Source organism: Bos javanicus, chromosome 8, assembly GCF_032452875.1.
Source record: "Bos javanicus breed banteng chromosome 8, ARS-OSU_banteng_1.0, whole genome shotgun sequence".
Taxonomy (NCBI): Eukaryota; Metazoa; Chordata; class Mammalia; order Artiodactyla; family Bovidae; genus Bos; species Bos javanicus.
The window spans coordinates 63,184,658-63,196,753 of NC_083875.1; the positions used below are offsets into that span (position 1 = coordinate 63,184,658).

Sequence of the window (12,096 nt, forward strand, 5' to 3'; positions counted from 1 at the left end):
TGAAAGGCAAAGCTTTTTCCTTCCCCTTCCTGTCTGAGGTGCACCAGCACTAAGCAGAATGCTTATAGGATGTTTTGCTATTTTTATTGTTTTTATTGTTGAAGTTGGATGATGAGCACATGGGGATTCATCATGATATTCTTTCTACTTGGAGTGTTTTAACGTATCATTAATTTTAAAAAAATTAGTCATGGTAATCAGACTCAAACCTTTAGCAAGTCATAGGTATTTTCAGTTTTTAGAGGTTAGTAAATTTTCCATTTCTACAAGGTGTTACTGGTTTCTAGACTGCTTGGACCTACGAGCTTATTCTTTGCTCCATCTGTGGTAGACAACTCATCTGACCTTAAATAAACTGATTTTTAGCAAGTTGGGTTTTTTGCAGAGTACTGTTTTTTAATATTTAAAGTTAACATAATGACCTCTAGGAATCCAGCATGAACTTGGATTTCTTAAATTGGTGTTTTGTGTTTTCCAAAGGTTACAAAAGTGGATGAAACCAGAGGTATTGCACATATTTATTTATTCACCCCCAAGAACTTCCCCGATCCTCACCGCAGTATCAATCGCCAGATTACAAACGCAGACTTATGGAAACATCAGAAGGATGTGTTTCTGAGTGCCATATCCAGTGGAGCCAGCTCCCCCAACACCAAAAGTGCGAACACCCCCATTTTGGGCAACACTGGAGAGACTTTCAGAAAGAGCCTCACAGATGTCCTCAAGAAGTCTGTGGTCAACCACCCCAGCTCTTTCTTTACAAAGGAACTGCCACCTCCTGTCCACTTATCCAAGCCAGGGGAACACATGGATGTGTACGTGCCTGTGGCCTGTCACCCTGGCTACTTTGTCATCCAGCCATGGCAGGAGATACACAAGCTGGAAGTTCTGATGGAAGAGATGATTCTGTATTACAGTGTGTCTGAGGAGCGCCATGTGGCAGTGGAGAAAGACCAAGTGTATGCTGCCAAAGTGGAAAATAAGTAGGTCCTTAGACAGAGCCTTTTATTCTCCTCCTAAGAAAAATCTGTAGAATGATACCAAGAGTCCTTAATCCCTGCAGGGGGACTTGTGTTAGTCTCCCATTCGTGCCTGACTCTTTGGGATCCCGTGGACTGCAGCCCACCAGGCTCCTCACTCCATGGGATTTTCCAGGCAAGGATACTGGAGTGCCATTTGGAACTACACAAATGGGAATTCTGAATGTGAAACGAGACCAGTGAATTATGTGATTTTCTAATATTTAAAATGATGTCGTTTAGCTGAAAATCTAATAACCATATTCCTGTTAAAGCCTAATTATATCAGAAGTGAAGGTTTAAACATTTTTTCTACTTTACTGTGAGAAAAAATATTTAGTATTCATATTTATTATTTAGGAAATAATGTTTTTTATGGATGACTTTTAAATCTTAAAAATAAGATACTTACTGGAGAAAATTTAGAAAATCCAAAAAAGTATAAGAAAACAAGGTCAGCCAACCAACATAACCCATTAAACTACTTATGTATTTCTTCTAGGTTTTTCTCGTATACATATTTCTACAATTAGTATGTTACTATATATAATTTCGGAGAAGGCAATGGCACCCCACTCCAGTACTCTTGCCTGGAAAATCCCATGGATGGAGGAGCCTAGTAGGCTGCAGTCCATGGGGTCGTGAAGAGTCAGACAGGACTGAGCGACTTCACTTTCACTTTTCACTTTCAGGCATTGGAGAAGGAAATGGCAACCCACTCCAGTGTTCTTGCCTGGAGAATCCCAGGGATGGGGGAGCCTGGTGGGCTGCTGTCTGTGGGGTCGCTCAGAGTCGGACACGACTGAAGCAACTTAGCAGCATATGTAATTTCATACCTACTTTTTTCACTTTAATATAATTCTGTGAACTGTTTTTCATGTGATATCATTTCTTCATAAACATTTTTAATGGCTAAATATTCTATCATAAAGAGAAATCACAATTTACATACCATTTTCTTTTTTATAGGTTTTTTTTTTCCTCCCAGACTTTTCACTGTTGTAAATAATGTTGAACTGAAATCTTTGTTAAACTCTCTGATTATTTATGGGATAGATTCCTAGAAGAGAAATCACTTGTTTAAAGATTACAGGATTTCTGATATAGGCAGTTGGTTGCTTCCTAGAGAGCTTTTGCCACCTTTATAAGGTACTGCTGCTGCTGCTGCTGCTAAGTCGCTTCAGTCGTCTCCGACTCTGTGCGACCCCACAGACGGCAGCCCACCAGGCTCCTCCGTCCCTGGGATTCTCCAGGCAAGAACACTGGAGTGGATTGCCATTTCCTTCTCCAATGCATGAAAGGGAAAAGGGAAAGTGACACGACTCTTAGCGACCCCATAGACTGCAGCCTACTAGACTCCTCCGTCCATGGGATTTTCCAGGCAAGAGTACTGGAGTGGGGTGCCAGTGCCTTCTCCGTTTATAAGGTACAACAATGCATACTTCACTGCTCTTTAGCTGTTGTATTTCCCTGGTGGCTCAGACGGTAAAGGGTCTACCTACAAAGTGGGAGACCCGGGTTCAGTCCCTGGGTCAGAAAGATCTCCTGGAGAAGGAAATGGGAACCCATCCCAGTATCCTTGCCTGGAAAATCCCATGGACGGAGGAGCCTGGTAGGCTACAGTCCATGGGGTCCCAAAGAGTCGGACACGACTGAGCAACTTCACTTTCTTTCTTAGCCATTGGACAGTGAGGCTTTATTTAACACTTTCAGTCTGTTTTCTCATGTTTGCACTTTTGGATCCACACAAAGAACTGTCTCTCTCCCTACCCTTCCTGACCCAGCATACACACAGGCACATACCCCTAAACTCAGTTTAAAAGATCAACTACTTATTTTTTCTAGAAAGTACTTTCATTCATTCTTACAATAAATACCTTAACCATAGGCATTTATAGAATTTTGTTATTTTTGTGGGAGGAAAAAAATTTTTTAACTCAAAAGTGAAAAGTATAATAGTCTCATTCTGAAAAGCATTCAAGTTACATGTCACAGCTTTTCATCTTTAAAAAAATATTTTTACTATGTCATGTTATTTACAGTCATAAGCATAAATGGGTTTCAATACAGGAACATAGTATAAATTTACCCTTCAGAATTGCTGTTGGATAATTTAATCACAGTTAAAGCCAAATTGATGCTCACCGTTATCTGAGGAGCAGATTAATGGTGACTAGCGGTGGGTAGGTCCCATTGGAGGGAAGGGTCCTGTGAAGAGAACCCAAATACTGGAGACTGTATTCAGGACTTCAGACTCCACCCCGACACCTCCATGGGTCTGACAGCTCTTCTGAGTCAGGACTCTTGGGTTAGATCAGTTAACTTGTCTTAGATAACCAAGGGATGCCTTATCTATAGGAAGAGATTGTCTAATATTTTTTGAAACTTTACAAACTGAATCCATTTAAAGTGCTTAGAGCTTGTATCTTGCTTACAACCCAGGACTATTTACTAAACTTTGCTCTCAGGTCTGGCAAGTTAAGACTTAGGAATTTCACATATACTTTTGATTACAGTGGTTTCTACAGTTACCACAATAGAGGAATAACCTAGGCAACTTATTAAAGTGCAGGCTCCCCTTCCTCACCCCTGGACTGCTGAGTCAGAATCTCTGACAGTGGAACCCCAGAATCTGTTTTAAGTAAACTCTCCAGGTGATCCACTTGCAGTCTTGTACTAAAATTGGTAATGTAGTCAAAACTGAAGCCTTATTTAAGCTGTTAGTTTTAAAAGTTGAAAGCTAAATAGAAAAGCAACATGTAGGGTTTTCTGATGGTCTCTCCTCACTGCTCTGTACCTCTTTTTTATAGACTGAAAGCACAGACCACTGTCAGTCATTTCCCTGGTACGGTTTAAAGACAGTGATATTGGTGGAAGCCAAATGATTTCATCTCCTTTTATACTTACACAAATTAGCAGCCTGCACCAAACTGGCATTTCCTCAAATGGAAATTTCTCTTCAGATTAATCTAAGTCTTATTTGCACAGCTTATCTTCATTTGAATAATACTTATGATAATAGCTACCATTTGCCAAGTGCCTGTTATATGCCAAGTGAATGTGTTAGGTACTTAAAATGTATTATTTCTGCAAGTAAATTAAAACTAAACATTACGCATGAGGTGACTGAGGCACAGAGAGGTTAAATGAAGAGCCCAGAGTGACATGATGGGAAAATGGCCCAGATGGGACACCAGCTCAGGTCTGTTTGGCCCCCAAAGCTCATGTACTTTTTATGATACCTTTTTGTGTCCCTGTGGTCTCTGTGGTTCACGGATTATTGCTTGCTGCACTTTGGGCTGATCTGAAGGCTTCTGGAGTTCGTCCCAGAAACTCAATCACATAGAATGTTTGAAGTCAGTCTCTAGCTTTCTTACCGGCGTTGGTGCTACAGCATCTCTGTGTGGGTTCCTGTACCTGTTTTTGCCCAGTGTGCCCTGGCTGGAGAATCGGCTGCTCCAGCCAGCCCCAGCCCAGCGTGCGTTGCAGTGATGAGGCTGCTGTTCCACTGGGCTTGTGGCTGATGATCTTGTTTCAGGGGGTGGCTGGGTCTGCTGCCCAAGGCAGAGTCTGACCCACACCTTTCGGGAGCAGAGACACTTTCATTTTAGGCATTATCGACAGTCATCCTTTTCTTAGTATAATAATACTCTTTAATCATGTGATCAAGATATAGGACTTTAAAATGGTCCTTCATACCTAAACTTTGAAGTCTAGGTTTTTCTCATTTTGATTGAGATGATGTAGGTCCAGAGGAGGAGCATATATTCATGTGAATTTCTTTCTCACATCTTGAACTTGAGGTCTGAAATCATACTCTTCTTCCTCCCTCCCCCCACCCCCACACACGCTGTGCTCTCCTGTCCTTTATAGGTTCTTTATTTTAGGTGGTGGATTAAACTTTGTGTTTCATGTTATCTCAGGTTTGTAATTCCTTACTTGGCAAAATTAAAATGATCAGTCAGTGTTCAAAACTTCTTGTCCTCTTTCCCCAGCCTGGCTTCCCAGTCTGACTGTCTCTTCCATCCCTCCACACTCCACTTTCCAGCTGCACAGTAGCCACCTCACTGCTCCACCCTGCCCCACACAGTCTTCTGTGTTTGTTTGTTTGTTTGTTTGTTTCTCTTGCATGTCCTCAGCCAGCCCTGGCTTGCTTTCCTCTTTCTATCTTTCACACATGGCATCACGAAGTTGCATCCAACTCTTTGCAACCTATGAACTGTAGCCCACCAGACTCGTCTGTGCCTGGGATGTTTCAAGCAAGAATACTGGAGTGGGTTGCCATTTCCTCCCCCAGGGGATCTTCCCCATCCAGGGATTGAACCTGCATCTCCAGTGTCTCTTGTACTGGCAGGTGGGTTCTCTACCACTGAGCCACCTGGAAAGCCCACCACACGTGGACCTTGTTCCAAACGTGTGGCCATCTCTTGTCTCCCCGTCAGAGTGAAGGGATCCATTAGCCTTGCCCTGGTCCTCCTCCATGCCACTGTTTCCTCCTGCTTAGAGGTGGTTCTCCTTTATCAGCTCCATGAGGCTTGTAAAAGGGTATTGAGTGAACAAATTCCATCAAATGAGCCAGTGGCAAAACAGAGAATAGTAACCTCTGGAAAAAGAAGAAGCAGTCTCCTAAAAACTTCTATAACAATACAGTTTTATATTTTGATGAATGACATTTATATTAATTTTTCTTTTTATAAAAAAAAATGTTGCCCTTAAAGCAAGTGTTGACTTTGTTTTTCTTCTCTTTTAATCCAATGCACATCTAGGTGGCACAGGGTGCTTTTAAAAGGAATCCTGACCAATGGCCTGGTGTCCGTGTACGAGCTGGACTATGGCAAGCATGAATTAGTCAACATGAGAAAAGTGCAGCCCCTGGCGGACATGTTCCGCAAGCTGCCGTTCCAAGCGGTCACTGCTCAGTTAGCAGGTAAGTTCTGGGGAGTCAATGTCATTGTTTTCCAGTGTATTGTTGAACATTTGGGTTGTTTATGCTTTTCTCGTAGTGTTAAGAAAAAGCCCACAGCTACATATACTAGCCAAAGTAAACAAATGGAAACAATGAAACAACCAACAGGAGGAGAACATTGCGTGATTAATATTTCATAATTTATTGCATAAATTATAATGCATTTACAAAGTGGACTTTCACAATTATGAAACATTCTTGGCTTGTAGAATATGACCATTTTCATGGCCAACATTTGCATTGCAACTAACAGCACAGAAGTGTGTGATTTTAGCACACTCACACCAGCCCCTTGACTGTCATAAAATCTGAGGAGCTAAACTAATAGGCATAGAGTGGTGCTTCTTTATGATAGTATCTGATGAGATTTGTTTTATCTTCTGTGAAAGCAGTGCAAGTGTCGGTGGCCCCTCCATGTGCCCTCTACCAGTAGTTAACATGGGTGCCTAGCTGAAGCTCTACCCAGACAGCTGGCAGCATTAGCAGAGGGTGTGGAGATCCAGAGGGCTGAGGGGTGCCGACATCTCCAAGCATCTGGGCTGTGTGTCCTGCTGTGCTGGGATATGGGGGAGTTATGACCACATGTGCCACCCTCATTCTTTGCCCCTCACTCACCCCATATACTTAGTAGTGGCAGAACTAACTTGATCTCAGAAATGAGAGCAATTGTGTGTATAAATTCTTATTGACAGCTTTTATTAAAGATAGGGATAGATAGATAGAGATGGTCTTATTTGCCAGTTTCTTTGTCTCCTCCTAGACTTCAAAGGAAACTCTCATGGTAGGCAGATGTGAACCAAAACTGGCATCTTATGCATGGCATGGCTACCATTGATCTGCTCTGAACTCAAAGTTCTAAATAATGAATGGTTACATTTTTCATTTTCCCTTTTTAATGTTCAGGTTTTGCTGTCAACCCCTGTTGTTAAACATGACAGTCAATCCTCCCAGTGAAGGTGTCCCTGTGAGTGAGGGGTGCACGGCGCCATCATCCCCACCCCCGGCTTCATGGTCACAGTCACTGGTGTTCCTTGTGCAGGGGACTTTACAGCCACTTCTTGTCGCTGAATTCGAACCATGCTGGGAGGTTTAGGCTCTGTTACCGTCACTGAAGCAATAGTTTACAGACTATTCTAGGCTTCCCTCATCAGAAGTTCTTAATAATCCAAGAGTTTAGCCCACTCACTGATAGGTCTTTAAAATTATATATGAAACTCCCATACCTTCATCACTATGGGGCATAATTTATAGTTTATCTAATCTAGTATAAGTGAACTTAATTTTTATTAGCTTAATAGTATTTCTTGAAAAATACATAATTCTTGTCTCAGTTTTGTTTTAAAACCTAATTCAGAATTCTCTAACTTGAGCTCTCAAGTTTAAAAGTTATGAGGATTTATTAATAGATATGCATGAGATTTTAAATTCATCTGGTCCAACCACTTTATTTTGTGAGAAGTAAACTGAGGCCTGAAGGATTACCTGGTTTCCCCAAGATCATACTATTTCATAGAGGAAGGGCTGGGAATAGTAACTGAATCTCTAGACTTTGATTCCAGTGCTTTCACCATGATGATGTATGTGACTTTAAACACTGGAAGTGTATTGATTCTTCTTCTTTTTTTTTTTTTTTTTACTCTATCTGGTTCATCAGAAAAAAATATGTGACTAAGAGAAATGTCATTGATATTGATATTTTTCTCATCATCAGTCTGTTATCTACATATACTTTAGGAAAATGGGCAGCCTTTATTATAACTTCGTTTTATAACATTCGAATGAAATTTGTGTCTGTAATTGAAGGTTTACAGGAGTAACCCCATTCAGAATAGAAAAACTGTAAGCAAGACTATTTTGAGATGGCTTGGCATCTCTGTTTTCAGTTGGGCAAGTCTAACCTGGTATGCTTAAGCTACTTTGCAACTGACTAAATAGTTTTCCATTATAACAGATCAAAGAAAGGCTCGTTTGACCCTTCATTGATCTTTGAATCCTTGTCTTTCTCTTAGGAGTGAAGTGTAACCAGTGGTCTGAGGAGGCTTCGATGGTGTTTCGAAATCATGTGGAGAAGAAACCTCTGGTGGCACTGGTGCAGACAGTTATAGAAAACACTAACCCTTGGGACCGGAAAGTAGTGGTCTATTTAGTGGACACATCGTTGCCAGACACAGATATCTGGATTCATGATTTTATGTCAGAGTATCTGGTAGAGCTTTCAAAGGTCAATTAATCACTGATTCTGAGACCTTGACAACTAATTCAGATTTTTAGCAATAACAAAAATGTAGTAGGCTTTTAAAAAAAAATTACCTCTGCTACATGGCTTTGACTGCTGTGGGAAGTTGAAAAGAATATGCTTATTTTTTTTTTTTAAGCTTATGTTTGATGAAAGATATTTAACAAGTTTTGTCTTAACAGAGTTGACTTTCAAAGAGAATTGCACTTGAATTACTACTATAATATTAGAATTAAAATGTTTATCAATACAAAAACTGATTATATTATAATTTCTTGGCTTTATGATCTTAAAGACCCCTTTCCCTTTCCTGTTCATGTTTTCTTCCTTGTTGTGCTGAGTTCTTCTCAAGTTAGCTTGAGAATTTCATGATTTAACCCTGCCTTAGTCTAGTGGTGGGTCCCAAAGCAGGTGGTCACCACACCATGTGAAGTCTCTCCCAAGTCTTCAGCACATCAGCATTACTACTGGTGGTGCTGCTGGAGGAACAGCCCAGGCAAACCAGCACATCCGTCACCCCACATCATCCCAAATCTCGAGTAACTTCTCATTGCCCAGAGAGTGTGGACTGAGAACCATCTCCCTGCCCAACCGCACTGTCCACTGCTTCTCCCTGCACCAGTCACACTGAACCTTCATCTGGTTCCCAAACCCCATGCGTGCTCATCCAGAACTGCTGATGTTCTAAAGCAAGTCTTCCTCCCCTCCAGACCACTCTTGCTGTCTTCCCTCAGCCTGCAGCTCATTTTGTCTCCACCATTCTTGTCTGTCGGTATCCTCCCTGACTTCCCAGGCTTATCTGGTTCCACTCCCCGATTCCCCTCCTACTGCATTGTACTTCCAACTCCGCCTCTCATAGTGCCCAGACCTCACTGAGCTTCCTACCATATCAATAGTTGTCTGCACCAATCACTCCAAATAGATTGTGAGCACCTTGAGGGAGGGAGGGAGGGAAGGAGGTATCTTAGCCATCTGTCCAGTCATATCCTGGTAAATATTTGACAACTGGTTCTGCTGGGTATGTGTGGGGATGGGGGCAGTGAGCCTTGATTTGTAGTATCTGATGACCCCCGTGTTATAAATATTCCTACTGTTGTTGAGTTCCAGGTAACAATGTGAGTTGGAAAAAGATGCACCCAAGTGGCTCTTATGAATTCTAGGATGGTGAGCTCAGTTTGACTGGGAAGCTTAAAATTATGATTTTGAACATATACTAAGTTTAGGCTAGTTGACCTCTGTGTGAAGATATGCTTAAATAATTAGAAATATTGAGTGGATTTCAGGGCCAGAGATAAAAATTCTTAAAGTCATTTGCTTATTTTTATTTGTGAACATCTAAGAAAGGTAAGAACAGAAAGAAAGTACCAGATGTTTTAAATTTTTCGTGTAAAATGTGTTGAAATTATCTTTCTAGCTTTTTAAAATTTACATTTAGTATTTATAATTAAAGTGATTCAAAATTCAGAAATGATTATCCCAGTGATTTAAATAATCATTTATGATAAAACAAAAACATTCCAATACATAAATATTTAAGTAAAATAAAGCAGTATAAACTTTTTTTAAAATAATGGTTTCTTTCCCTAACAACAACCAAAGAAAAACCCACAAATATCTTCAAATTGTCTACAGATAAGAAAAAGGTGGTTTCTACTACTTCACTAACTTTAGGAATGTTTCTGTTACTTTTTAAAATAAAACAATTGTTGATATAACGGAAAAGTTAACCTAGTGCTGAAACAGTTTGACAGACAAATGAGACGTGCCCCATACCTCATAGCATATTCAAAAGTCCATTCCAGGTAGACTGAAAGCCTGAGAGTGAAAGGCTACCGTAGGAAGATGACACCTTTATAATCCAGGGGCAGGAAGGACGCCTTAGACTGGATGCACAGGTTGCTAACAAAGGAAAAGACTGACCCTTGAACATGGTGAGGGGAGGGCGTTTAGTGGTGCCAACCCTCCCTGCTGTGGGGAATTCCTGTGTGACTTCACGGTTGGACGTCCTCATATATGTGGTTCCTCCGTGTCTGTGGTTCCACATCTTCAGGTTCACCTGTCCAGAGATGGTGCAGTACTATAGTATTTTCTGTTGAAGAAAGTCCATCTGTATATGGGCTTGCACAGTCAAACCTGTGTTGTTCAAGGGTCAACTGTACTAGACAACATTAAAATGAACATCTGTGCATTGAACACATTATTATGAAGGTGAAAAGGCAAAGCACAGATTGGAGGATATATACATACACACACACACATGAAAAACAGATCACGTGTATTCAGTAAATTACCCAAAAGCAAAATGGGCAATACATCTGAACGAACACTTCTCAAAAGAGGAACTCCAGCTGGGCCGTACACATGAAAGATGCTCAACCCATAGGACACAGGGAAATGCAAATTCAAACCTCGGTGAGATACCACTGCTCAAGTGCCAGAATGGGGGAAATGTTTCTATTTCTGTTAATTCCAAGTGTGTTGAAGACGTGTGCACTTGTGCAGGGAGATGCTGGTAAACAAAGTTCACAGCTAAACATCTGTAATATCTAAAACCCAGAAATAACCTACATGTCCATTAATAGTAAAATGGATCTTTTTAAAAACTGATAACATTCATTCAATGGAAACCTCTGCAGCAATGAGAGTAAACAAACTACAGTCATGTGAACCAACACGGATTAATGTTAAAACGCAGAGTTGAGCAAATGAATATAAACTGTGGGGGAAAGAGGCAAGTAAGGAAGTGATTACCATAGGAGTAAAGAAAGTGGGAACTTTAGGAGGGCGTGGTGACCCAGAAGAGCACAGGTTGACTTTTGCTGCCAGTGTTGCCTGCAACAGGTGTTTGAATGATAAAAATTTTGGACTTTCTTGGTGGTCTGTGGTTAAGAATCCACCTGCCAATGCAGGGGAAATGGGTGTGATCCCTGGTCTGGAAAGATCCCACATGCCACGGGGCAACTAAACCTGTGTGCCGCAACTACTGAAGCCTGCCCACTGTAGAGCCCATGCACCTTAACAAGAGAAACCACACAAGGAGAAGCCCACACACCCCAACTAGAGTTGCCCCTGCTCACTGCAACCAGAGAAAGCCTGCGTGAAGCAACAAAGACCCAGTGCAGCCAAGAAAAAGAAAAATTTGAACCAGCACACTTACATTGTATGCCCTTTTCTCAAATGTTCGATTCCACCAAAAAGATTTAAAATTTTAAATCTGAAATATTAAAGCATTGCATTGTTTAAAAATATAGGGTACGTGCCCCTTGACAAGAGAATTTTCTTATAGCCTTGAGGGTTTTGCAATGTAGGAATACATTTCGTGGAAGCATGAGTTGTCAAAGGTGTTTCTCGTTAGTGATCTGTACACCAATATTAAAAAGTTTATATTAACAGGCTCTACCCCACCAGAAACTTTCCTATGATAATCCAAAGATACATTTCATCTACACAAACTCCTTTTTATGAGCCATGTTTAAAATTAAAACACTTTAAGTTTCTGTTTAAGTGGTTTGCTCTGGAAAACACATTTGGCTTTTAAGAAGGTAAGGCTTTTGAACACAAAAGTAAAAACAAACAAATGGGACTACATCAATCTAAAAAGCTTTTGCCCAGTAAAGGAAATTCATCAACAAAACAAAAAGGCCACTTACTGAATGGGAGAAAATATTTACAAATGATACATGCAATTATGGGTTGAGGAGGCCTTACAAATAGCTGTGAAAAAAAGTGAAGTGAAAAACAAAGGGGAAAGGAAAGATATAAGCATCTGAATGCAGAGTTCCAAAGAATAGCAAGGCGAGATAAGAAAGCCTTCCTCAGCAATCAGTGCAAAGAAATAGAGGAAAGCAATAGAATAGGAAAGACTAGAGATCTCT

The 12,096-nt window shown here is 40.8% G+C and overlaps 1 protein-coding gene across 4 annotated transcripts in view; it reads left to right on the forward strand.

Moving 5' to 3' along the window:
* Positions 1-9,689, forward strand: part of TDRD7 (tudor domain containing 7) — a 104,131-nt gene extending 94,442 nt beyond the window's left edge. For all 4 annotated transcript variants that reach the window (XM_061425733.1, XM_061425735.1, XM_061425732.1 and 1 more), the window contains 3 exons: positions 481-983; positions 5,786-5,946; positions 7,995-9,689. In XM_061425733.1, the coding sequence (XP_061281717.1) occupies positions 481-983; positions 5,786-5,946; positions 7,995-8,215 (885 nt within the window). In that variant the 3' untranslated portion in view covers positions 8,216-9,689. The remainder of the gene's footprint in view (positions 1-480; positions 984-5,785; positions 5,947-7,994) is intronic.
* Positions 9,690-12,096: the final 2,407 nt, after the last annotated feature.